The 22,933-nt window shown below is 49.9% G+C and overlaps 1 protein-coding gene across 7 annotated transcripts in view; it reads left to right on the top strand.

Annotated features, from left to right (window-relative positions):
- Positions 1 to 16,283: 16,283 nt before the first annotated feature.
- SEPTIN6 (septin 6) overlaps positions 16,284 to 22,933 on the top strand; it is a 66,731-nt gene continuing 60,081 nt past the window's right edge. For 4 of the 7 annotated variants that reach the window (XM_027054380.1, XM_027054378.2, XM_027054379.2 and 1 more), the window contains exon 1: positions 22,258 to 22,338. In XM_027054380.1, coding sequence (XP_026910181.1) covers positions 22,279 to 22,338 — 60 coding nt within the window. In that variant the 5' untranslated portion in view covers positions 22,258 to 22,278. Of the gene's footprint in view, positions 16,559 to 22,257; positions 22,339 to 22,933 lie in introns of those variants that run through there. The other 3 variants (XM_027054383.2, XM_027054384.2, XM_053201608.1) reach the window with 3 other exon arrangements.

Raw genomic sequence — 22,933 nt, 5'->3', positions numbered from 1 at the left:
AGCCACCCAGGTGTCCCAGAACATCATTCCTTTTTAAGGCAGAATAATATTCCATTGTATGGACGTACCACATGTCATTTCACCAACCATTCATTGATGGACGTTTGGATTGTTTCCACGTTTTGGTTATTACGATTGGTGCTGCTGTGTGCTTTCACATACAAGTTTCTGGGTAGACCTATGTTTTCATTTCTTTTGCAATATCTAAGAATGGAATTGCTGGGTCATAGAGTGATTCCGTGCTTAACATTTTAGGAACTGCCAGCCTGCTTTCCAAAGCGGCTGCACCCTTTATACGTTACAGCCAGCCGTGAAGGAGGGTTCCAACTTCTCCCCTTTCTTGCTGACACTTGTTACTGTATGTCTTTTTTATTGTAGCTCTCCTCATGGGTGTGGGAGTAGGTGTTTCTTGTGGTTTTGACCGACATTTCTCTGAAGCCTAGTGATCTTGAGCATCTTTTCACAAACTTATTGGCCACCTGTCTTTCTTCTTTGGATAAGTGCCTATTCAGACCATTTGCCCTTTCTTTCACTTTTATTTTTTTTGTATTGAGATACAATTGACATACGACCTCCCTATATGCCAGTACTGTCCTAAGCATTTTGCAAATTTCAACATATTTAATCTTCATAATGGCTCCACAAAATACTCTTATTATCATTATCTGAATTTTATAGGGAAAGAAGAAACCAAGGCAGAAGGAAGTGAGGCATTTTGCCTAAGATCACATAGCTAGTAAGAAGCATACCCAGATTTAAACCTAAGGGGGTCTGGCTCCAGAGGCCATGCATTTTTATAGCAACCCACATGAATTGGAAAGTTCCAACCAGCTCAAAGTAAGGGCCTTAAGTTTGAAAGGGGCACCAGGCTCACTGAGTCTAGAACATGCAACTCTTTTATAATTTTTTTTAAGTTTATTTATTTATTTTGAGAGCAACAGAGACAGTGTGAGTGGGGGAGGGGCACAGAGAGAGAGAGAGAACAGAGAGAGAGAACCCCAAGCAGACTCTACACTGCCAGCACAGAGCCTCATACGGGGCTCGAACTCAGTTAACTGTGAGATCATGACCTGCCCGGAAATGACGAAGAGTCCAACGCTTAACCCACTGAGCCACCCCAGGCGCCCCCAGCATGCTACTCTCGATCTCAGGGTCATGACTTCAAGCCCCACATTAGGCATAAAACTTACTTAAAAATTAAAAAAAAAAACAAAGTTTTAAACATAGAAAAAAGTTCACTTGCTATACACGGAGCATCTGCTTTGAAAGGCAAACAAGATTTAAACAATGTATTCATTGCCCTCATGTCATAAATTTGGCACATCCGGTTTACCACATGATGTGCTGGAGGAAGCAATAAAGATTGGGAATTTTATTGTGCTCACGCCTTTAATCATGAGCAGTTCATGAGCTATTTAGAAGGGATTGATCTCATCAAGGGCGTTTGGAATAAGAGTTCCCAAATCCAATTTGTGAGACCTCCAGAGATTCGCAAGATTATATTTTCTTCTGGATGTGACAAGACGTCTAAACACGTTGCACTTGAGACTGCGGGGGACAAAAGCTCTGTTGATTTGCCCAAGGAAACGAAGACTCCAAGTGGAAGCCACGCATTTTCCATTTACCGAGCTATCTTGAGTTCAATGCGTTCATGGGTTTTGAAGAATGCTACCGTCTATTTGGTGGGAAGTCGGTCAGTTTGTGCGAGGATTTTCTTCCCTGGATGCAGGAGGAGGGGTGCAGAGGAGAGTTTAGACCATAAGATCCTGAGAGCCAAGGACAGGAGAGGGGAGCGGGGAGGAGGGAGGCGGGAGGAGGGAGTCTCTTACCTTAGGTTAGACGCGTGCACGCGTGTGCACAGAGCTAGGAATCTGCAAGCCAAAAAGCCCAGAGCAATAACAGCGAGATCAAAGCCAACTTCCAGAATTTAAGACACAAAGGCGGGATGGTCAGAGGAGGTTGAAAGGTTTCGTTTTCTCTAGTTATTACGGTTTTAGTAGATATAACCCGCGGATCACACAATTGATCGAGTTTATACGTTTTGACAAGTACCCAACAGTCCTCAATTTTCATAAACAAACAAAATATCATTTAAAAGACATGTTTTATCATTGCCTTGAGAGGACGTTAGGTTGTCCTTTATTTATTCATCCCCTGCCCGTCGCTAAATTATCAAACCCGCTACTAGGGTGTGTGAACATTCAGCTCAGTGAACTTGGTCCACCAGGAATTTGCAAGTAAACCTTATCCCAGCTTCTCCAGTTGGAGAGCCAGTCTCTAGACGAGGTCTCCCTGATGCAGTTGAAAGCGTGTTCTCTTTCTTGAAACTGCTAAATTGAAGCCCCCGAGAGTCTGTCTTTGGAGTCAGCATGAGACGCGCCCGGACTGAATAGCTCCTGCTCTTCTGGTTCATTTTGTTAAATATCAGTGTTCTACTCTTATCGAACCAAATGAAATTGACCAGTGACCAACAATAGGCCTATGAACGTGCACCTTTTTTAAAATGTTTATTTTTGAGACAGAGAGAGAAAGAGGGAGACAGAGTGTCAGTGGGGGAGGGGCAGAGAGAGAGAAAGAGACACAGAATCCGAAGCAGGCTCCGGATCCTGAGCTGTCAGCACAGAGCCTGACTCGGGGCTCAACTCACCAACCGTGAGATCATGACCTGAGCTGAAGTCGAACGTTTAACCGACTGAGCCTCCCCGGGAGCCCCATAAATATGCACTTTTGAGTAAACATAGTTGATCCAACTTTTTCTGGATATTTTTTTTTAATTTTTTTTTTTTTTTTGAGAGAGAGAGAGAGAGAGACAGAGAGCATGGGAGGGGCAGAGAGAGGGAGACAGAGGATCCAAAGTGGGCTCCAAACTGTCAGCAGAGAGCCTGATGCAGGGCTGGAGCTCACAAACTGTGAGATCATGACCTGAGCGGAAGTCAGACGGTTAACCGTCTGAGCCGCTCAGGCACCTCCTGGATGCTTTTGTAATACTGTCTTTACAATCTATATCAATGAATGGCCAACAAGCCATATTTCACTCTTACTACCCGTTTATGTGGCATGCACATCTCTGTATCTTTTACTATGTGACCTACGATGGAAAAAATGTGGATGCCCCCCCGCCTTAAGCAAACTTTACTGAAATTTCAGTTTTCTTGTCTAGATTTGTGATCAGAACTACGTGGGAAATCATTTAAACCTGTAACATCTGATAAGGGGCTTAGAGCGCTAGTATTTTCTCTCTCTTGTTTATTGAGGGCTAATCCATTTATTTTGGAAAGCAATGGAGGAAGGTGGTTGGTAGATATTCTGTTATGAAAACTGAGAAGCTTAACCTCTGGGCTCACCTAAATGGAAGGTCGTAGGACCTCTGGAGGTGGGCCATGAAACTACTTACAGTGAAGCCTAGATCTTCCGTAGGAGGCAACTTTGGGTATTTGCCAGCATGTCAAAAAAGTGCTTTATTGAGTCCCTGAGTTTCACAATATGAAGCATGGAATTAACCAATAACGTCAATACTATTCCAGCTCTGGAAAGACCACATAGGCACCCTTTGAGGAGTGGGGGCGGGGCACACCATATGAAAATGAGCTTCTCCAAAGCGTGTTTGTTTCTTCTGACCAGATCTCACCTGCACTTGAGGCGTGATTATTTCAGCCTTCCTTTGGAGATCTCTCCCAAGTTCCCATATCCCGTGTCTCCGCAGGGACAACGAAAGGTTCTTAATCCCAGAAACTATGCCCTCCCCCTCCCAGATACACACCCATGATCACCTACAGTTTTTGATTCCAGCTCAAGATAATGGACTCCCACCACTGGAATCCACTCCTGAGCCTTTGTTGACCACTTTGTTGTCATTTCTCAGCCCCTCTCTGGTTACTGGTCTTTGAATCTTAGACCTCATCCTGATAAGATGATAATTTCTTTTGTCTTCTCCACTCAACCAACCCTTGTTGCCGTTGAGACTTCAACTTAGTTATCACTGCCTCTGGAAAGCCTTCCTGAATTATCTGAGTCTGAATTAGGTACCTATCCCATGAGGTATTCCAGAGTGCCACGTTGTTCTCTTTGCCACACTGTATCAAAAGAGCCTGTATGGGGCGCCTGGGTGGCACAGTCGGTTAAGCGTCCGACTTCAGCCAGGTCACGATCTCGCGGTCCGTGAGTTCGAGCCCCGCGTCAGGCTCTGCGCTGATGGCTCGGAGCCTGGAGCCTATTTCGGATTCTGTGTCTCCCTCTCTCTCTGCCCCTCCCCCATTCATGCTCTGTCTCTCTCTGTCCCAAAAATAAATAAAAAACGTTGAAAAAAAAAATTAAAAGAGCCTGTATGTCTTTTTCTCTCCACACCCAACGAGAATGTAAGTTCTGTAATAGTACTTGGTCATGCTGTATCCCTGGTGTTATGCTCCATAGACCTTTATTGAATAAACAAATAAGTGAATTCGCTTGACCACTCCTTCAAACCCTGGCTGCGTCCTTGACTTGAACCTTTAGCTGGAGGTTGACACTATGAAATGTCTGAATTTTTTTTTAACGTTTATTCATTTTTGAGAGACAGAGACTGAGTGTCAGTGGTGGAGGGGTACAGAGAGAGACACACACACACAGAATCGGAAGCAGGCTCCAGGCTCTGAGCGGTCAGCACGGAGCCCGATGTGGGGCTTGAACCCACAGACGGTGAGATCATGACCTGAGCTGAAGTCGGGCGCTCCACCGACTGAGCCACCCAGGTGCCTCTGAATTTTTTTGAGAGACAGAGAGAGAGAGGGGTAGAGCGCGCACACGTGCGTGTGCGCGAGCCAGTGGGGGAGGGGCAGAGAGAGAGAATCCCAAGCAGGCTCCGTGCTGACAGCCCCACTTGGGGCTCAGCCTCACAAACCATGAGATCATGACCTGAACTAAAACCAAGAGTCGGTTGCTTAACCGACTGGGCCACCCAGGCACCCCTGAAATGTCTGATTTTAAGTAACATGACTTCTCCATGCGTTGGCTTGCTTGAATTAGCTGCCAGTCAATATGCCCTCAGGTGACTGAACCTACTTTATAAAGTTATTTAATATTGACCAGTTGAGTTCTCAAAGTATGTGCTAAAGTCAATGGTTACAATTTTATCTTTTTTTTTTAATTTTTTTTAACGTTTATTTATTTTTGAGACAGAGAGAGACAGAGCATGAACGGGGGAGGGTCAGAGAGAGGGAGACACAGAATCGGAAACAGACTCCAGGCTCTGAGCCATCAGCCCAGAGCCCGACGCGGTGCTCGAACTCACGGACCGCGAACTCACGGACCGCGAGATCGTGACCTGAGTTGAAGTCGGACGCTTAACCGACTGAGCCACCCAGGCGCCCCTACAATTTTACCTTAATTGCCTCTAATAGGAGTAAAATACCACGACTGATTACTTTTTGTGATATCTCTTGACAAGTGATGATAGAATCATGGCACTGGCTTACTAAAGGTTCCCAGGTCTATTCACCGTGGCGGGGAGAATATCTGTCCAGGCAATTGAGGTGCAGATTCAAATTATTGGAGCAGAAATTTAAAAAGGAGAGGGCAGACTCTTCGCAAGAACTTTCTGTCCTACTATGATATTTGAAATAATTACTAGAAAAGATGAGGTCAGAGGGGTTCCCGGGCCACCAAGAGAACTCACAGGATGCTAGTACCCTGGTGAATTTCCTAAGACCCACGGTTTGTTCTTCACCTTTGCAACTCAGAACACGTCAGCCTCTGGATAAACACAATGTGCTACACACATGCCAAGAATGGAATATTATTCAGCCTTAAAAGGGAAGGAAATTCTGACACATGCTACAACATGGATAAACCTTCAGGCCATTATGCTGAGTGAAGTAAGTCAGTTACCAAAGGGCAATAGCTGTATGATTCCACTGACGTGAGGTCCTAGAGTAGACACATTCATAGAGACGGAAAGTGTAATGGTCGTTGTCAAAGGCTGGGGGCAAAAGACATGGGGAGTTATTATTTAAAAGGTATGGAGTATCAGTTTTGGAAAACGAGAGACGTTCTGGAGATGGAGGGTGGTGATGGTTGCACAACAGTGTGGACGTACTTACTGCTAGTCAACTGTACACTTAAAAATTGGTTAAAATGGTTAATTTTATGTTAGGTATTTTTTTCTATGACTAAATAATAATAATAATAATAATTTAAAAAAATTTTTTAAATGTTTTTTAAATTTATTTTTGAAGGAGAGAGAGAGACAGAGCATGAGTGGGGGAGGAGCAGAGAGAGAGAGGGAGACACAGAATCCGAGGCAGGCTCTAGGCTCCGAGCTGTCAGCACAGAGCCTGACGCGGGGCTCGAACTCACGAACCGTGAGATCATGACCTGAGCTGAAGTCGGATGCTTAACCGACTGAGCCACCCACGCGCCCCTAATAATAATAGTTTTAAAAACAAACAAAAATAAAATACTTCAATCTAGGAAAACAAGTTCATGATAGCCAAGTTCACATTAATTAAAGCGGAGTGCCAAATTTACCAATTTACAAAGAAATGCAGAACACTGAGGGAAAAATCATAAAGGGAAATACTGATAGATTTTGACTGTATACATATTTTTTAAGTTCTTTACACAAAAATCCGTCATAAAATTGACAAAGGATTAGCATCCATACTATATAAAGAGCTCGTATGAATTAATAGGAAAATAAGTGTTTCAATATAAAAGTGACAAGGTGCCTGAACAGGAAATTCATAAAAGAAAAAATACACTTGGGTGGTAACCGAACATTTTAATCCTTCTTTCTCTTGTTAGTGGAATGTTGGAGCCTAAGTGAGGGCTTGAGAGCTCATCCCGATCGCCTGAAATCAGGCATGGTGAGAGTATTTCGGCTATGGAAATCTGCAATATTAGAGTTTGATTTTTTTCCCTTGGAGAACAGGTTGTTAAACATTTACCAGCAACCACTGTGCATATTCAGTTATTCTCTCTCACCTGGTTCCTTTCCAATTATGTTTAAACATTCTCGAGCCTTCTCTGCCATCTTTAAAGAAACCTCAACCCGGGGCGCCCGGGTGGCTCAGTTGGTTAAGCATCCGACTCTTGGTTTTGGCTCAGGTCATGATCTCACGGTTCATGAGTTGGAGCCCCTCATCGGGCTCTGTGCTGCCAGTGAGGAGCCTGCTTGGGACTCTCTCTCTCCTTCTCTCTCTGCCCCTCTTTCTCTCTCTCTCAAAATAAACTTAAAAAAGAAACCAAACAACCCATTCTTCATCCTTCCCTAGCTACCATGCCATCTCTGTCTTCTTTCACAGACAAACTTCTCCAAAGAGTTGACTAGACTCTCTGAATCCATTTACTCATTTCCTAATCATTCTTCAACACACATAAGCCATTTTTTGCCATCACCACTCCTCTGAAACAGCTCTTGCCCAGCTCAATGACCTCTGTGAATCCTAAATTCTATGAAGAGTTTTCCCTTACCTTCCTCAACCTCTTGGCAGTATTCAGTTCTCTTGACCATTACCTTCTTGAGACCTTGTCCTTGGGCCTCAGTGATACAGGATCCTGGTTTTCCTCCAACCTCTCTAGCTCCTCCTTTTCAGTTCCCTTCTCAGATTCTTCTTCCCATTCCCCACCTCTACATGTTGGTGGTTTCCAGAGATTACTCTGGAGTCCTCTTCTCTTCTCTATTTTCTCCTTAGGTAATGTTATCCATTCCCATAACTTTAAACATGACCTATAAGCAAATGACTTCTAGATTTATATCTCCAGGCCTGGCCTCTCTTCTATGAGTTCCAATCGCCTACTTGACAATGATTCCTCTTCAGTGTCTCAAAAGCATCTCCGACTCCACGTCTCCCAACCTGGAGCCAAAGGCTTTCTCTCCTTTCCTCAAACCAGAGGTTCTCTAGTGTGCCCCTTCTCAATAAAACGTACCATGATATAAGCCAGAAACTTAGGAGCCAACTTTAGCATCTCTGTCTTCCTCCTCTCCCACATCATTAAGACTGGGTTGTCTGTACCTTCTAAGTATTTCGCAGGTAAGTTCTCTTCTCTCCGGGTACACTTCCACCACCCTAGTACAAGCCTCCATGATCCTTCAGCTGGACTACTGCTATCGCCTCCTAACTGGTCTTCCTGCCGCCATTTTCTTCCCCTCAATGTGCTCTCCGTGATGAAGCCAAGGGAACATCTCAAAACGCAAGTCTGATCATGCCACACTCCTGCCTTAAACCTCTCAGTGGCTTCCCATTGCTTAGAACTAAAAAATAAATAAATAAACAACTTGCAACAGCCTAGGGCCTTGAAATATCTGGCTCTTCTGCCCGACTCCAGCTTCATTCCATACCATTCCAGTCCCTCTGTACTCGAGGCACACCAGCTTTCTTTCTGTTTCTTGAATAGAACCATCACACACGCTCCTCGCTCCTCCCTTTGCCTGGAATGCTCTTATCCCTCCTGTCCCCCCCCCACCTTGCTGACTCCTATCTAATCTTTAATCTCCATTCAAATGTCACTTCTTCCAGGAAGCCCCCTTCCTATACTGACATGCTAGACTCAGTCCCGTCTGTATCCCCCCCAACCCCACCTCACCATTATAGTTTCTCAGGGTACAAAAATTGCTCTTATTACAGTTTTATTTTTGCATTGACGTGTGTGATTATTTGATTCTTGTCTGTTTTCCCCACTAGACCATAAACTCCATGAAGGCAAGGACCAAGTCTGGTTTTGCTCGCCATTGGTCTCCAGTATCTAGTCTAAGACTTGGCGCACAGTAGGTACACAATTAATATTTGTGGGATTAATGAATCGCTTAGTGACCCTTGTGTAGAGAATTCATAAAAGTAGGCCAGTTAGTATTTCTCCTTTTATTAAGGCTTCCAGGAAGTTAAGAATCATATTTAAAGCTTTATCACAGCAATCATTTCAACCCACTATAAATAGCATATTTGAATTATCTCTTTTAATCCTGATGTGCTATTCCTAGTTTATTGACCCATAAAATCTGTTTTGGAATAAGATGCTGTGTGTGTGTGTGTGTGTGTGTGTGTGTGTGTGCATGTTCACACATACATGTGCACATGTATATGGATACAAAGATAAATCAGTACCTAAATTCAAAGTATTGAGAGATTGAAACAAATGAAGACCTCACCTTTTTTTTTTTAAAGACATCAGCCTTCTTAAAAATTTTTTACAAACATTTTTATTTATTTTTGAGAGAGAAAGAGCAGGAGAGGGGCAGAGAGAGGAGGAGAGAGAATGCCAAGCAGGCTCTGCACTGTGAGCGCAGAGCCCTGTGCGGGGCTCAAACTCACGAACCGCGAGATCGTGACCTGAACCGAAATCAAGAATTGGCCACTTAACTGACTGAGCCACCCAGGCGCCCTGTTTCTTTCTTCTTCTTCTTCTTTTTCTTTTTTTTTTTTCAAACTCTACACCCAACGTGGGGCTCGAACTCACGACCCTGAGATTAAGAGTTGCACGTTCTACTGATTGAGCCAGGCAGGGATCCTTCTGTCTCATATTTCAATCCTTTCAGAGTGCTTGTGGTTCATCTTTGGACTGTAAGGACACTGGGTAGAGACCTTATTTCCCTAGATTTGGTACCATGTCTAGGGGCTGTTAATATCATTCAACTCATAGAGCTTACTGTATTTTTACTTTTTAAAGTTTTTGTTTAAGATTTTATTTTTAAGTAATCTGTATACCCAACGTGCGGCTTGAACTCACAACCCCAAGATCAAGAGTCCACTGACTGAGCTGGCCAGGCGCTCCTTGTCTTTTTAAACTGTTTTTTATCTTGCCAAATGTAGCACACATCCAGAAGAGTTCCTAAAGAGTATACAGCAAAAATCAATATTTATAAAGCAAACAAGCACTTGTGTGACCATCACAGGCTAAGAAATAAAACATTGGTATTTATTGTCTATGGTGCATGTTGGATCCTGCCTTATGACACATTTGGGACTTACTCCTTGGCTTTTAGTGCCTATATAGCTAATCTCCCCAGTTAGTTCCCTGAGAACAGAAATCACACCTTATATTTCTTTTTTTATTAAAAAAAATTTTTAATGTTTTTATTTATTTTTGAGACAGAGCATGAGTGGGGGACGGGCCGAGAGCGAGGGAGGCACAGAATCAGAAGTAGGCTCCAGGCTCTGAGCCGTCAGCCCAGAGCCTGATGCGGGGCTCGAACTCACGAACTGCGAGGTCATGACCCGAACCGAAGACACTTAACCGACTAGCCACTCAGGCGCCCCTCTTTTTATTCTTAAAGTTTTATTTATTTATTTAAACGTAGATTTATTTTGAGAGACAGACAGAGAGCGTGAGCAGGGGAGGGTCAGAGAGACAAGGAGAGAAGGAGAATCCCACGCAGGCTCTGCACTGTCAGCGTGGAGCCCGACGCAGGGCTCGAGCTCATGAACCGTGAGATCATGACTCAGGCCGAAATCAAGAGAGAGTCAGACACCCAACCCGACTGAGCCACGCAGGCGTCCCTATTTATTTATTTATTTTTTTAAGTGATCTCTACACCCAATGTGGGGCTCAAACTCATGACCCTGAGATCAAGAGTCACGTGCTCTTCTGACTGAGCCAGCTGGGCGCCCCCCTTACATTTCTTTATACCTCCCGCAGTACCTAGTGCAGTGAGGGCCACAGGTATAGTAGGTGTGCCATGCACTTTCTATGGTTATGCATCTTAGATTAACACCGTGACTCTGGGAAGGCCACTGAAGACTCATTTCGACAAAGAAGAATTGTTTGAGGAAATACGAAATCGTTTCATTTGTCTAAGTCTGTGTGTGCAGGTCAGGCTATAAGGAGAAGTAGCGGATCATGATGTGGGCGGGAAGCCTTCTCCGGAATTCTGGCTCTTGCCCGACGTGGGGAGCCAGCTTGCAACTATTGGAGTGGCCTCGTAACTGGCCTGCCTGCCTCTAGTCCTGCCCTCATTCAACCAGCTCTTCGTGTGGTGTGGACGCAGATCTCGCTGCGTCAGGCCACTGCTCAACAGCCGCCCGCCAAGTGGTTCTCTAGCTGGGGATGTACCTCCCAGCCACCAGGGAAGCTCACGAGAAACCTGTTCTTCTCCCGAACAGAGTCCCATTCGGCAGGTCCGGGGTGGAGTCCGGGCCTCTGTATCCACCTGAAGCCGTGTGGCTGATTCTGACACAGGAGGACGTTCAGGTACCATCCACGAAGAAACACGGTCTCAAAGGCTAATCTTTTAGTCCTTACAGGTTGGAACTTCAGCACCCTCAGCGTGGCACACAGAGCCCTTAATGGGTGGCTCCTTTTATTTTTATTTGAAACCATTTTTTAAATTTTTTAAGGTTTTATTTTATTTTTTGAGAGACAGAGTGCAAGCAGGGGAGGGGGGGCAGAGAGAGAGGGAGACACAGAGTCCCAGGCAAGCTCCAGGCTCTGAGCTGTCAGCGCAGAGCCCAACGCGGGGCTTGAACCCATGACCTGAGCCGGTCGGACGCTTAGCCAACCGAGAATGGGTGGCCCCTTTGAATGCTGACTCTGTTCCCTCCACGCGAACTCCACTGTCATGTCACTGACGCCATCATTTCTTGCTGTTAACAGTGTTCTGATTTCCAAGTCCTTAACTGCATTCGTCGCTCCCTGCTCCAATGTTGACCCCAAGCTGGCACCAGAGTGACCTTCCAAAATCCGCAGACCCATTCATATCGTTCCCTTGCTCAAAACCATTCAGTGGCTCTTCATTCTCTGAGGGACAGTTTCTTTAACTGGCTCAGATGGCACAGCATTTGGACGCCCTGGTGTCCTTTCCAGAATGCCACGAAATAATTGATATATTAAATCGCACCATATGAAACGAAACACTTTTCAGAAGAATACTTCTGCTAGCAGAAAATACGTCTACCTTATGTGTGCGCAATATGAAATCATAGCGGCAAGCACAGATGTCCGTGAAAAAAATAAACTGTTGAATTAAGCATGATCAATACTGAGATCGTCTGTTTAATATTCATTTGCTTCTCGTTCATTCATTTCGCCGCCTGCTAGCGGATAAGCAAGAGCATCTGTCAAAGATTTAGGAAAAAATTATGGTTAAAAAAAAAAGGTAAAATAGAGCAATTTCTAGCCATTATCTGATTTTATTTTTTCCCCACTGTGAGCATCGGATCCATTTGCGATGGGCATGTTTCCAAACTGAGCGGGCATTGTCCTTTCAGGTGCCTCTCTTCACCTCTCTGGGTCTCTATCTCCCCAAGGTCTGGCTCCTGGCTGATGATACCATTTTTCACCTCCCTGGTTGTCAAGGTATCTGGCAACTGGCCTGGGAGCTCCCTCGGGTCGTCGCGGTGGGGATTCTCGTCACCCATTTTTTTCCTCTGGCACTTAGCACAGTGGCTGATGTGCAACGGGGGCTGGTGCATATTTGTGGAACGAGTGAGTAAAATTGCAAAGGAAGCAAAGTTTATTTTTAGAACCTTCCAGCTCCCTGCACGTTTCTTGGCACCCGTTCCCCAACCCAATGCACTCGGTACCCTTATGCTGTCCATGTAGAAATCCGCCAGGATCTGTCATTACGGCTTGAGTCCAGGCTTCAAGCTTTTCCCTCGATATCCTACCACATCTTACCAGTCCTGTGTCCCGTCCCTCCGGTTCTCACACTTTCGCATTGAGTTCAAACACAGATTGCTGGGGCCCAGCCCTCTCTAGGTTCTGATTCAGTGGGTCTTGGGTGGGGACTGAGAATTTGCATTTCTACTAACTTCCCAGGTGACGCTGCTAGACAAAGAGCACATTTTGAGAACCGCTGGCATAAATGAGTGTACAACCCGGGGCGGCAGGTAATAATGCACAAAGGACTCCTTAGTTCATCCTGGCTGAACCCCTTAACTGAGTCTCTGATTCTATCAGCACTATCTGGATTTGTTTACTCCCAGATCACTTTCCCTCTGCTTTGCCTTGTCCTCCCCCTCCAACTTTCTGATCTTTTCGGATTGTTCTCGAGCTTCTTCGCTCTCGCCCGACGCGGCTATCCTTCTCCTTCTGCTTCCATAAAGCCACGATTTCAGGACGAAGGCTTTCCTGAGCTCTCAGCTCCATTTCATTGCCCTCTTTCCCCTCCCCCATTCAGTCTTAGCACCCCCGCCCCCACCCCAGCAGTCTGAGTGATCTTTCTAAAGCTTGGCTCCAATTAGGGTCCACTCCTAGCTAGCAGGGGTAGCCACTTCCCCTCCCCAGGAGTCTGGTTCCACAAACAACATTAGCATGCTAATGACAGTCACCTGCTGGCCCTGGGAAGTCGCTGCGCGATCCAGCTTCCTCGAGGACAGTGGAAACACTGAAAACACCACATTTAAATGCTTCCGTTCATTCATTCACTCAACAAACATTGATTGAGCACCTGCCAGACGCTGTGCTGGGCCCAAGGATCCTGCCAGGGCACAGGGACCACGAGCAAGTGTTCACGGCGGTGCCCGAGAGTCCACAACGCCCCTTCACGAAGGGGATCTTTTGCTCTGCTCACCCATGGGGACAGACATTCCAGGCCCTCTTGCCTCAGCCTTCCTGCCCGCCCTGTGCCTGGGCAGGTGACCCAGGGCCAAAGATTGGGTGACGCCAACCCAGTGAGCTCCCAAACCTCTTGGTTGAAATGAGCATTATGAGCCACACCTCTCAGTTATCCGCCCGCTGTACCGGGTGAGGCAAGGTACCTACAACTGAGAACATTGTGAGCGGAGGCCTCTCTGCACATACACACACACACACACACATACACACACGGACACATACTGAAACACAGACACATAGCTGACCCACGCGCTGACAGGGACACAGGCACACCTGCTCCCACGTAGACACCAACCCACATCCCACGGAAACGGGGATGCCCCGGCCCCAGCGAGGGCTTGCAGCCGCGGGTGGCCGATCTTAGAGGGAACAAAGGGCGGCAGGACACTCGAATGACACACTTGGTTCCAATTTGCGAGGTCCAGCGTTTTGGAGGAGGAGGCCTCCGAGGTTCTGAGGGTCCCTAGGGACCGACGGGCCGAGTGGGTCACGTGGGCAGGGAGCCAAGGGTTTTGAGCTAAGGTAGCCCCCGGAGGGGCTGAAATGGACCGAGCTGTGGCCAGCGCGGAGCGCTGGGGCGGGAGGGCAGTGGGCCGGGGAGCAGGAAGGATTCCTGGGGAGCCCCGCTCCACCCGGCCCTCCTCCCGGCCCGCGACCCTCTGGGTATCAGCTCTCACCCTGGCTTCCAGACGCGCGCCTCTCGTCCCGCCACCACCCAAGACCCATGTCCAGATCCTTTAGTGACCTCGGGCCCTTCTCCCTCCCAGACGCCCAGCCGGGAAGCGGCGGGTCACCTCGGACTCCCCGCCCCCATCCGGTCTGGGCCCTGCCTTGCGGCGGTTCCTCATGTACAGCGCTGGTCCCTCGTGTTGCTGCCACCCCAACCCAGGGCCTGGCGCCACCCCCAGGCCCTGCCCCAGCCCTCCCCCCACCCCCGCCCCCCCCCCCCCGACGGCGGGACTGGGAGACAAAAGCCGCCCCTCTTCCAAGCCATCACCATTCGCCCTGAGGCCTCGCGCTGTCTGCCTAAGTCCCCCCTACTGGTCCCCGATTGTGCCCGGCTCTTCTCCTTTGGCCTCTCCTGGGTCTCTGGCGCAATGATGGGCCCACAGTGGGCGCCCCCAATACTTGGCTCGTCACGACTGTCCCGACTGCTACCCTCTCATTGTGTGTCTTTCTTCTGTACCCGCCCCTCCCCCATCCAAAATCCCCTGCCCTCCTGTTCAGGAAGCGTTTAATTGGGCACTTCCTGGATGCCCTACCCAGAACTAGGCACTGGGGATGCATTTTGCCGAGTCCCGGTTCACACTGCGCATGGAGAGAGCTCCCCGAGTCAGTGTGAGAAGCACTGTCCCGGCAGGTGGAAGCAAGTGCCAGGGAGACACTTCATGTGGCCACCCCATTTCTCTGCCTTCCCTCCTTCTCCCCAGGCCTGGGCTTCTGTATCGGGTCCCCTCTCCTTCTCTCTCCCTGGTTCCTGTTTTTCTTCTTTCCTCCCTCCTGCCTCCCCCTCCGCCGCTCCCGCCTTTGGGCCGCTCTCGGGCCATCTCCTCCTCCCCATCCGGGGCCACCTCGCTGTCCCGGCCTTTGCCCATGGCCCGGCCTACCCCTGCGGTCCCGGGTTCCACTCGAGGGTCTGGGTGCCTCTCCGAGACCAGGGCACCAGCCCTATTGAGGAGCGGAGCAGGGTGTCCGGCCGCTAGAACCTCGGGCACGCCAAGTGGGCCAGGGTTCGCTAGTCCCAGGGAGCTAGGAAGGAGCCGCTCCCGGGAGAGGGGCGGGGGGCTTCAGGGCCAGAGAGGTGGAGGGGTGCCGCGGGCAAGGGAGAGGACCCGCGGCGGCGGTTGGCCGAGAGGAAGAGGAAAGCAGGCTGGCACAGCCTCCGCCTTCGGAGGTTCTCACTGCGCACAGCCGGCCGCCTTCTCCCGGGCTGAGCGAAGGTGAAGGGGAAATCCGGGCGGGACAGAGCCACCGGAGGCCGCCCCGCGTCACTCCCACGCTCCTCCTCTGAGACTCCCCGGCGGCCCCGGCACTAGAAGGGGGTGGTGGTCTGAGCCCCGGCTCACTCTCTGAGCGCCTGTAGGGAGAGGGCTTGGTAGGGAGAGGAGGCGTGGGGTCCGTCTGTATTAAGTACCCAACAGTGGTGAGCTCGCCTCCACGAAATTATAGTCCACAGCATCCGAGGCTCGGAAACCCCAGGGCAGAAGGGGACCTCGAGTCCGCTGGTCCCAGACTCCGCACGTCACAGCTCAGTTGCGGGGCCGCAGTGCGGCTCCCCCCAACTGCCCCCTTTCTAAGCTCCACCGTGGAGCGGCAGGTGCCGCAGCTGCCCCCCCACCCCACTCCGGCCCCAGCCGCACTCCCGGGCCACTGGGGGGGGGGTGGGCGGGGGGAGGAGGTGTGCTGGAGCCTCGAGTCCCCAGCCGCAGGCGCTCCCTCCGGAGCACCCGGAGATCTGGGAGGACAAGAAGAGGGGGGACGGGGGACGGGGAGGAGTGAAGGGGGGCGACTGCAGAGCTCAGCCGCCGAGCTGTGCGCGGGAGGGGGAGGGGCGGGGGTTCCCTCCCAGCCTCTGGGGTCTGGGGACTCGGGGATGTAAGGCGAGAGCAGGGGGGTGTGACAATTCAGCAGAGGTCGGGACGTACCACGGAGCCCAGTGGCGGGGGGGGGGGCAGAGGACGTGGTCACCGAGGGGAGCCCCCGCCCCCCTTCGCAAAGGCCTACAGCCGAGGTTACAGGGAGAATTGGAACGGGGCTCGCCGCAGGGGGAAGCGGCACGTGAAATCCGCCCCCTCCCCGTACCCCACTTCCGAAGGGGTGGGCCAGCGAGGGGAGGCTGGGGTTGGAGCAGCGGCGCGGGGGCCCCTCCCTTGCACCTCCCCCCACCGGACTTGGTCGCGCCCGAAGTGTAACACTTTCTCTTTGTCGGTGGAGCTCCGCTGTTTCTTGTGCTGTAGCTCCGGTGGCGGCGGCACCCGTGGCAGCCCTGGCGGACGCAGGAGCGATGGCAGCGACCGATATAGCTCGCCAGGTGGTGAGTGCGGGGCTGGGGTGCCGGGAGCCTGGGAAGGGCGGAGGAGACCCGGCCGCCGCCGCCGCCGCCACTGCGGCGAGGAGGGCAGCGGGCAGCATCCAGGAGCCGAGGCGCGGCGGGACTTCTGCTCCCGGGGTCAGCGGCTCACTCTCCCGGCCGCTCCCCGGGAACGGTGGCGGCGGGCGGGTGGGGGCCCCGGCGGAGGCTGCGGGCCGGCGGCCGAACTTGCATTGCCCGAGAGCCGCAGCGAGCGCCGCCGCCTCCCTCGCTGCAGCTGCCGCCGCGCCGCTGGGCGTTGCCGAATGAATGGCCGCGCCAGCCGCCTAGCCCTCGGGGTCCCCGGCCCCCCCCCGCCCCCCCTCCCCTCCCCCCGGGCCTTGCTTCCTCCTGGCGCCGGGCCGCGCCCCGGAGCCCAGACGCCGGCCGGGACCCGGGCCTCCCCTGCAAGAGGGGCGCGGGGCTGGGGTGAGCCTGGGGCAGGAGGCGGTGAGCGGTGAGGGGGGCGGGGAGGTGACTGGCGGGGGGTAGGGTTTCTCCATGTGCATTACATATGTGACTGCGGCTGAGTGTGTGTATCACCGTGTGCGTGTGAGTGCACGCGCGCGCACTCGTGCCTCCCCGGCGGGCGGCGGCGCCCGGGTTGTCTGTGACCCTAGATGAGTCCGCCTGTTTCTCTGCGTGCGCTCACCCCCGTGGTGTGTGCGCGTGTGTCCCGACTCCTCTGTGCTGTTTGCCTCTGGGTCCCATTTGTGTGTGTCGGGGGTGGGGGCGGGGGTGCAGTTCGCTGGCCTGTAGGTGGCTGGCTGCGTTTTTTGGCATGTTTCTGGCTACCTGACCCGGGTTTTGCGGGCCACTGGGTGTCTCTGGATTCCGTGTTCGGTGTAATTGGGCTGGTATGCCAAAACCTGTGGAGCCGGCTTCTTTCTGCGGGGACTCAGGAAAATAAGTGTGAGGCTTGTAAAAGCGATGCCGTCTCTCTTTTTGTTGGCAGCAGACTCTGGGGGAAAAAAAAATGTTCTTTTAAAGAACTGAAGTTTTCCAGCCTGGGATGTTCAGAGAAATCATACTGAAGTGACCTGAGGCTCCATGATTGTTTGTTTGGTTTTTATTTATTTATTTTATTTTGTGTTTTCAGACCAGAGGCGTGGTTGTACAGGGAGGGGATGATTCCATTTGGGGCAACAATCTAGCCTTTCTTTTCATCCATGGGTGTCTGAGATTTTAAGAAGCCCACAGTTACCTACACTCTTTGGTGAGGAAGGAGAGTGAAGTAGAGGTAGATGAAATTCCAGAACATCAAATGCTACTTGATGGAAATCTCCGAACCACACACACACACACACACACACACACACACACACACGCAAGTTTTTAAACCCTGTGGCTTACTTCTTCAGGGAAATAATCCATGCACTGCAATTCCAGTGCAAAAAGAAAGAAAAAAAAAAAAGCCTCTAGGTATCTGGTGCCATTGAAATTGATTTGTTTTCAAAATCTGTTTTCAGAATCTGATAGCATTTTCTCTACAGGATATACATGAATTCATGACACCCCTCTGGTCCCTGTTTGGAAGGGCACGGTGATTTCATTTGGACCTCCCCAACCCCTGTAGACCTCAACCCAGCTCTTTATGTTGATGTGCAAGGACCAGTAGATAGGAGACAGTGCTCTGTGATTGTGGAATTTGAGAGAATTCTCTTCGCTCTAAGATTGGCACTGTAATATTTATTGCTGTGGCATCTTGAGGGTTCTCAGAGAGCTTTTCTGCTCCCTGTTACCTGCATTTTAGAGATGGCATGGCCGAAGTCGAGGGATTATTCTCCTGGATTACATTTGCTCCATTTTTAGTGACCAAAAAGGATGCTAATGATTTTTCTTGTCAGCTAATTAATTTGCATCGACCTGTCCATACTCTGCCGCCAGTCCCCCTCGCCTGGATTAGGATTGCAGGGCAGATGTTGTAAAGGGGAACATTCCAGAAGGTTGTGCTTCACCTCAGGCACAATTTGGGCCACCCGGAGGTCCCCTTTGTTCTGCGGATGGGAGTTGGGGGTGGTTTAGGGCCATTTGGTTTGCTTTGCATGGTCCCCGTTTGCTCTGGCTGGCCTTGCCCATACTGCACGGTGAAGAACTTAATTGTATGCCAGATTCTGAAGCTGAAAGAGCAGCCCAAGCACTTGAAACCTTGTTATCAGGATAAATGGGTTTCTGGGAAAACTGACGTCACTCTCCCTGCCCCCCTCCCCCAGGCTGTAAAGCTCTTGTTTATGTGTCATTTGTCTCTCTGCTCTTTGTGTCTGCAAGAAGTTGTAATTCGCCTGGGGAAGATGGAATTAACTCAGGAGACCTTGGACGGCTGATGGCTGTTTGTTTCTTCCAAGGAATATGCATGCGGGGTTTGGAAAGAGAAGTCTGGAGAATAAACCTAGCTCAGGAGTTCTTTTGAATGAGCTCCGGGACATGGTGCCACACATGCATTGCTCTGGGGCACGCGTGTGTGTGTGTGTGTGTGTGTGTGTGTGTGTGTGTGGTTGAGGGTCACCATGGCTAGTAAGGCAACATCATTAGTGACTTAAAACAGGCCACAGAATTGTTGGATAGGACCCTTCTTTGGGCATGCACGGAGCTTGGAAGTTCAGCTCTGGCGTACACAACACAACACGATCCCATCTGAATGAACACCACAAAGATTCTGTGTGACAAAACTCTCTCTCCATTGCGTCCACAGATGTTTATTTTTGACTGCTCAGTGTCCAGCACTATGGCTAGCCCTGGTCAACTATACGAAAAAAGAAAAGTAGTAGACATAGTTTCTGGCTTGTAAGCTTATGGTCTAGTTGGAGAGACCAGTTGTGGCTGCTGTGAAATAGAGAACTGTAGAAGATTCTTGGGATATCCCCACTCCCAACCACTGCCCGTGAGGTGGCTTGGGCTGCTATTAATATATACTTTTTGTTTAAGTTTATTTATTTACTTTGAGAGAGAGAGAGTGTGGGAAGGACAGAGAGAGAGAGAGAATCCCAAGCAGGCCCCGGACCGTCAGTGCAGAGCCCGATGCAGGGCTCGAACTCACGAACTGTGAGATCGTGACCTGAGTCGAAACCAAGAGTTGGACACTTAACCAACTGAGCCACCTGGGTGCCCCAGGATGTACTCTTTGAGGTCATATGACTTCTCCATGGTAACCAAGCAAGGCACAGCCCAGGCCTCAGGGGCGGTATCTTCTGGGCCTTTCATCGAGCTGTTTCTTTCAATGTTGTGTTTTGGGGTCCAGACTGTAAGTGCTGTCCCATAGAAAGAACGGCTCATTGGTTCTGGCTTGAACCAATCCCACAATGTGGGCAACGATGCTCTCCTCCACTGGCAGCCCGGTAATGGTCTTTCTCCCTAATGAAGGATCTTGCAGGGGCTAACTTTGCCTTACCTGGGGTTGGTCTGGGGCAGCTGTCTCAGGGCAACCACCTCTAGGCGGGGAGAAGCTGGTCTCTGCATTCTGATCTTTGCTACCAAATGGCACCTAACCCTTGATTTCCCTTGAAGCTCCAGCCTCAGCCATATCTACCACCTCACACTAAAAGTAATATTATACCCCGACCCGGGAGAGCAAAGCCCCAGTATGTACCCATACCTTCACTGAAGATACAGCACAGACGAAAATTTACATGGCCCCAAATAGAACAAGTTATTGAATCTAAGTCAAGGGTATATGGGTGATCATTGTACCATTTTTCTAACTCTTCTATGTGTTTGAGACTTTTCAAAAGAAAAAGGGTGGGGGGGGACGACAATGTCTTCCCCTCCCCCCACCAAAGGCACACAGCCCTTCCTTCCCTCAGGGAGTTTACAATCTAATAATGGAGGCAGATTTCAATAGCCATGTGATTACCATTGTGGTCCATGCGGCACAAGGAGCTGCCGCCTACTGTGAGAATTCACTACAAGTGGACCTAATCCAGCCGTGAACGGGGGCGGTGGGTGACTGGAAAGGCTTCCTGAGGGCTTCAGCTAAGAAAGGGGTAGGTGTGAAGATGCTTGAGCTCTCACCCTGCTCCCTGGCCGGGGACATCTCATTTGTTAATTCACACGCTTCTGTTCTCATTCATTCATTCCTCCAACAGAGTTGGTTGGGCACCAACTCCGCCAGGCCCTGTGCCAGGTGCCGGGGATATGGTGGTGCCGAGGCACACAGGACCGTGCCCTCCGAAAGCTTCCAGATGACAGGCAGGAATCAGTCCCGTTTCCTTTCATTTCCTAAATCCTGGAAATGTTGAGTGGTAGCGGTGTTCTTATTACAAAACTGCATTACAGCTGAGCGATTTGTCTGTATAGCATAATGAGATTTTGATCTGCAGTCATGTGCATAGCATTTACCTTGTGGAGTCTCTGCTGTAAATTTTCTGTTAATTGCTGGCTTTGTTACCCAGCATGGCCCCTCCCTTTGTGTGCCGTAAGGGAACAAACCCGGAGCATTAGTCTGAGCAAAACTAATTAGGAAGATAAGCCCCTTGGAAAAAGGTATTCCAAAACTAAATAGGACTGATTTCTGGACTTGCCTGGGTTTCTGGATTATCAGAGCCGTGGTTTCGTATTAGCATGAACAATTGAGAAGGGCTTTTAAGTTGCATGTACTTTAAGACCCCATTGAAGAAAGAAAGAGAAGAGGAAGACAGAGAATACCATAGATAAGTATAACATGTTTCTTTCAGCGATCTCCAAATGCTTCCATCTGTATTTCATTTTTCCCAACAGCTTCCTGAACAAGTATTCCTGTTTTCTTCATTTATGGGTACGGGGAGACCATGTGACTTAGTCCAAAGCGATATCGCTGGTCAGTGGACGAAACAATGAAACACATAACAGATGACACAGATTAATTAAAAAAAAAATAAATACATACATACATACATACATAAATAAATAAAAGCCAAACCTGCCCTTTTCGTGATGTTTCTAAGCAATAAAAATCCTGCCATTACCCCAACTTCCCCCTCTTTTCACCGCCTCTCCCCCACCCCCGCCAGCACACTCGGGTCAGAGAAGAGTATACTTGGGTTCTTTGAAGACTCGGTGATGTTAAAAAGATCCTCAGCTTAAATCCCAGATAGCACAGCCACGGGTTACGTGTGGGTTTTCGTTCTTTTTCTTTCTTTCCATATTGCTTTAAATAAAAATCTTGGAGCCACCAGCCGTGTAATGATGGATTATTTTAAGTAACAACTTGGGGGGGGGGTGCAGAATAAATTAGAAACACAGACCCTTCCTCCTCGGTTTGGCAGGAGAAGGCTTTTGCTGGGATTTGAAACCGTGGGTTTCTCCGCTGCTTGCACAGAGGAAGGAGGCCACATGCTCAGGAGGGTGAGAAATAATGTTATCCTCTTGTCCTGTGTCTCCCCATTAAAGGCAGCCATCTGCTGAATTGTGACACGTGCTGTCAGCTCGCCCTGGGCTTGGGTCATCCGTTCCATTCACTTACAGGGGACTGGGGAAGAGATTTGCAGGCCTCAGGGCTCCGGTTTCTCCGGCCAGGGCCCCCTCTGAGCCCCCCCCCCCCCCATTGAAGACCCCGGGGTGGGGGAGAGCGGGAGCAGAACCCCGCTTTGGCGACCCTGATGAGGTGTGAGGTAGTGTTGGGTTTCCTTTCCCAGCAGAGGCCCCCAGCTCTGAACACCGGCGCTGAGGCAGGAACTGGGTTTTTTCAGATCCACTTTAAATGAGACCAGATGGAGGCAGAGGCAAATTCAGGCTCCCTAGAGGACAGTTGGGCATTCATCCAGAGGCCTGTGAGTAAACCTTTTTTCTTTTTCTTTTTTTCTCTTTTCTTTTTCTTTTTTTTTTTCTTTTTTTTCTTTTTTTTAGCAGATTGGAGATAACAGTGACCAGAACACCTAGAAAACTCTGTTTAAAGAGCCTGGCTTGAAGTCTGGCTCTTGTGGGAGAGGCTGACCCACCCTGAGCAGGGGTCGCCCCTGGCCTGAGGTAGAGCTGTTGTACCTAGAATCTGGCCAGTTGGGTGGAGTGGCCCCGGGCCGGAGGCTTAGGCCCGAGTCCGAAGGGAGAGAAAGGGCAGAGGGAACCCAGAAGAGGAGGACCAGCCCCTCCATGGCTTCTGCTGCCTCAGTTGCCTTCTGTGGGTGGGAGCCGCCTTGCGGAGCCCATAGGGTTCCAGGTCGTGTTCCGTGACCCTCCTCCCTCTGGACTGTCATCAGGCCACAGGCCCCATGCCCTCACATTTCAGCTGCGTAAAGAAGTCTGTCACTGCAGTCAGCTTTTCCATTTGAGAGTAGCAGTCCTCTCGACAGGGCCCTGGAGCCCAGCACCACTCCTCGGCCACTAAATCACTCTGTGACTCTGGACAGGTCACTTCCTCTCTCTGAA

The sequence above is a fragment of the Acinonyx jubatus genome, chromosome X (genome assembly GCF_027475565.1).
Source record: "Acinonyx jubatus isolate Ajub_Pintada_27869175 chromosome X, VMU_Ajub_asm_v1.0, whole genome shotgun sequence".
In the NCBI taxonomy this organism is placed as follows: Eukaryota; Metazoa; Chordata; class Mammalia; order Carnivora; family Felidae; genus Acinonyx; species Acinonyx jubatus.
This window is presented reverse-complemented; position numbering and strand designations above follow the sequence as displayed.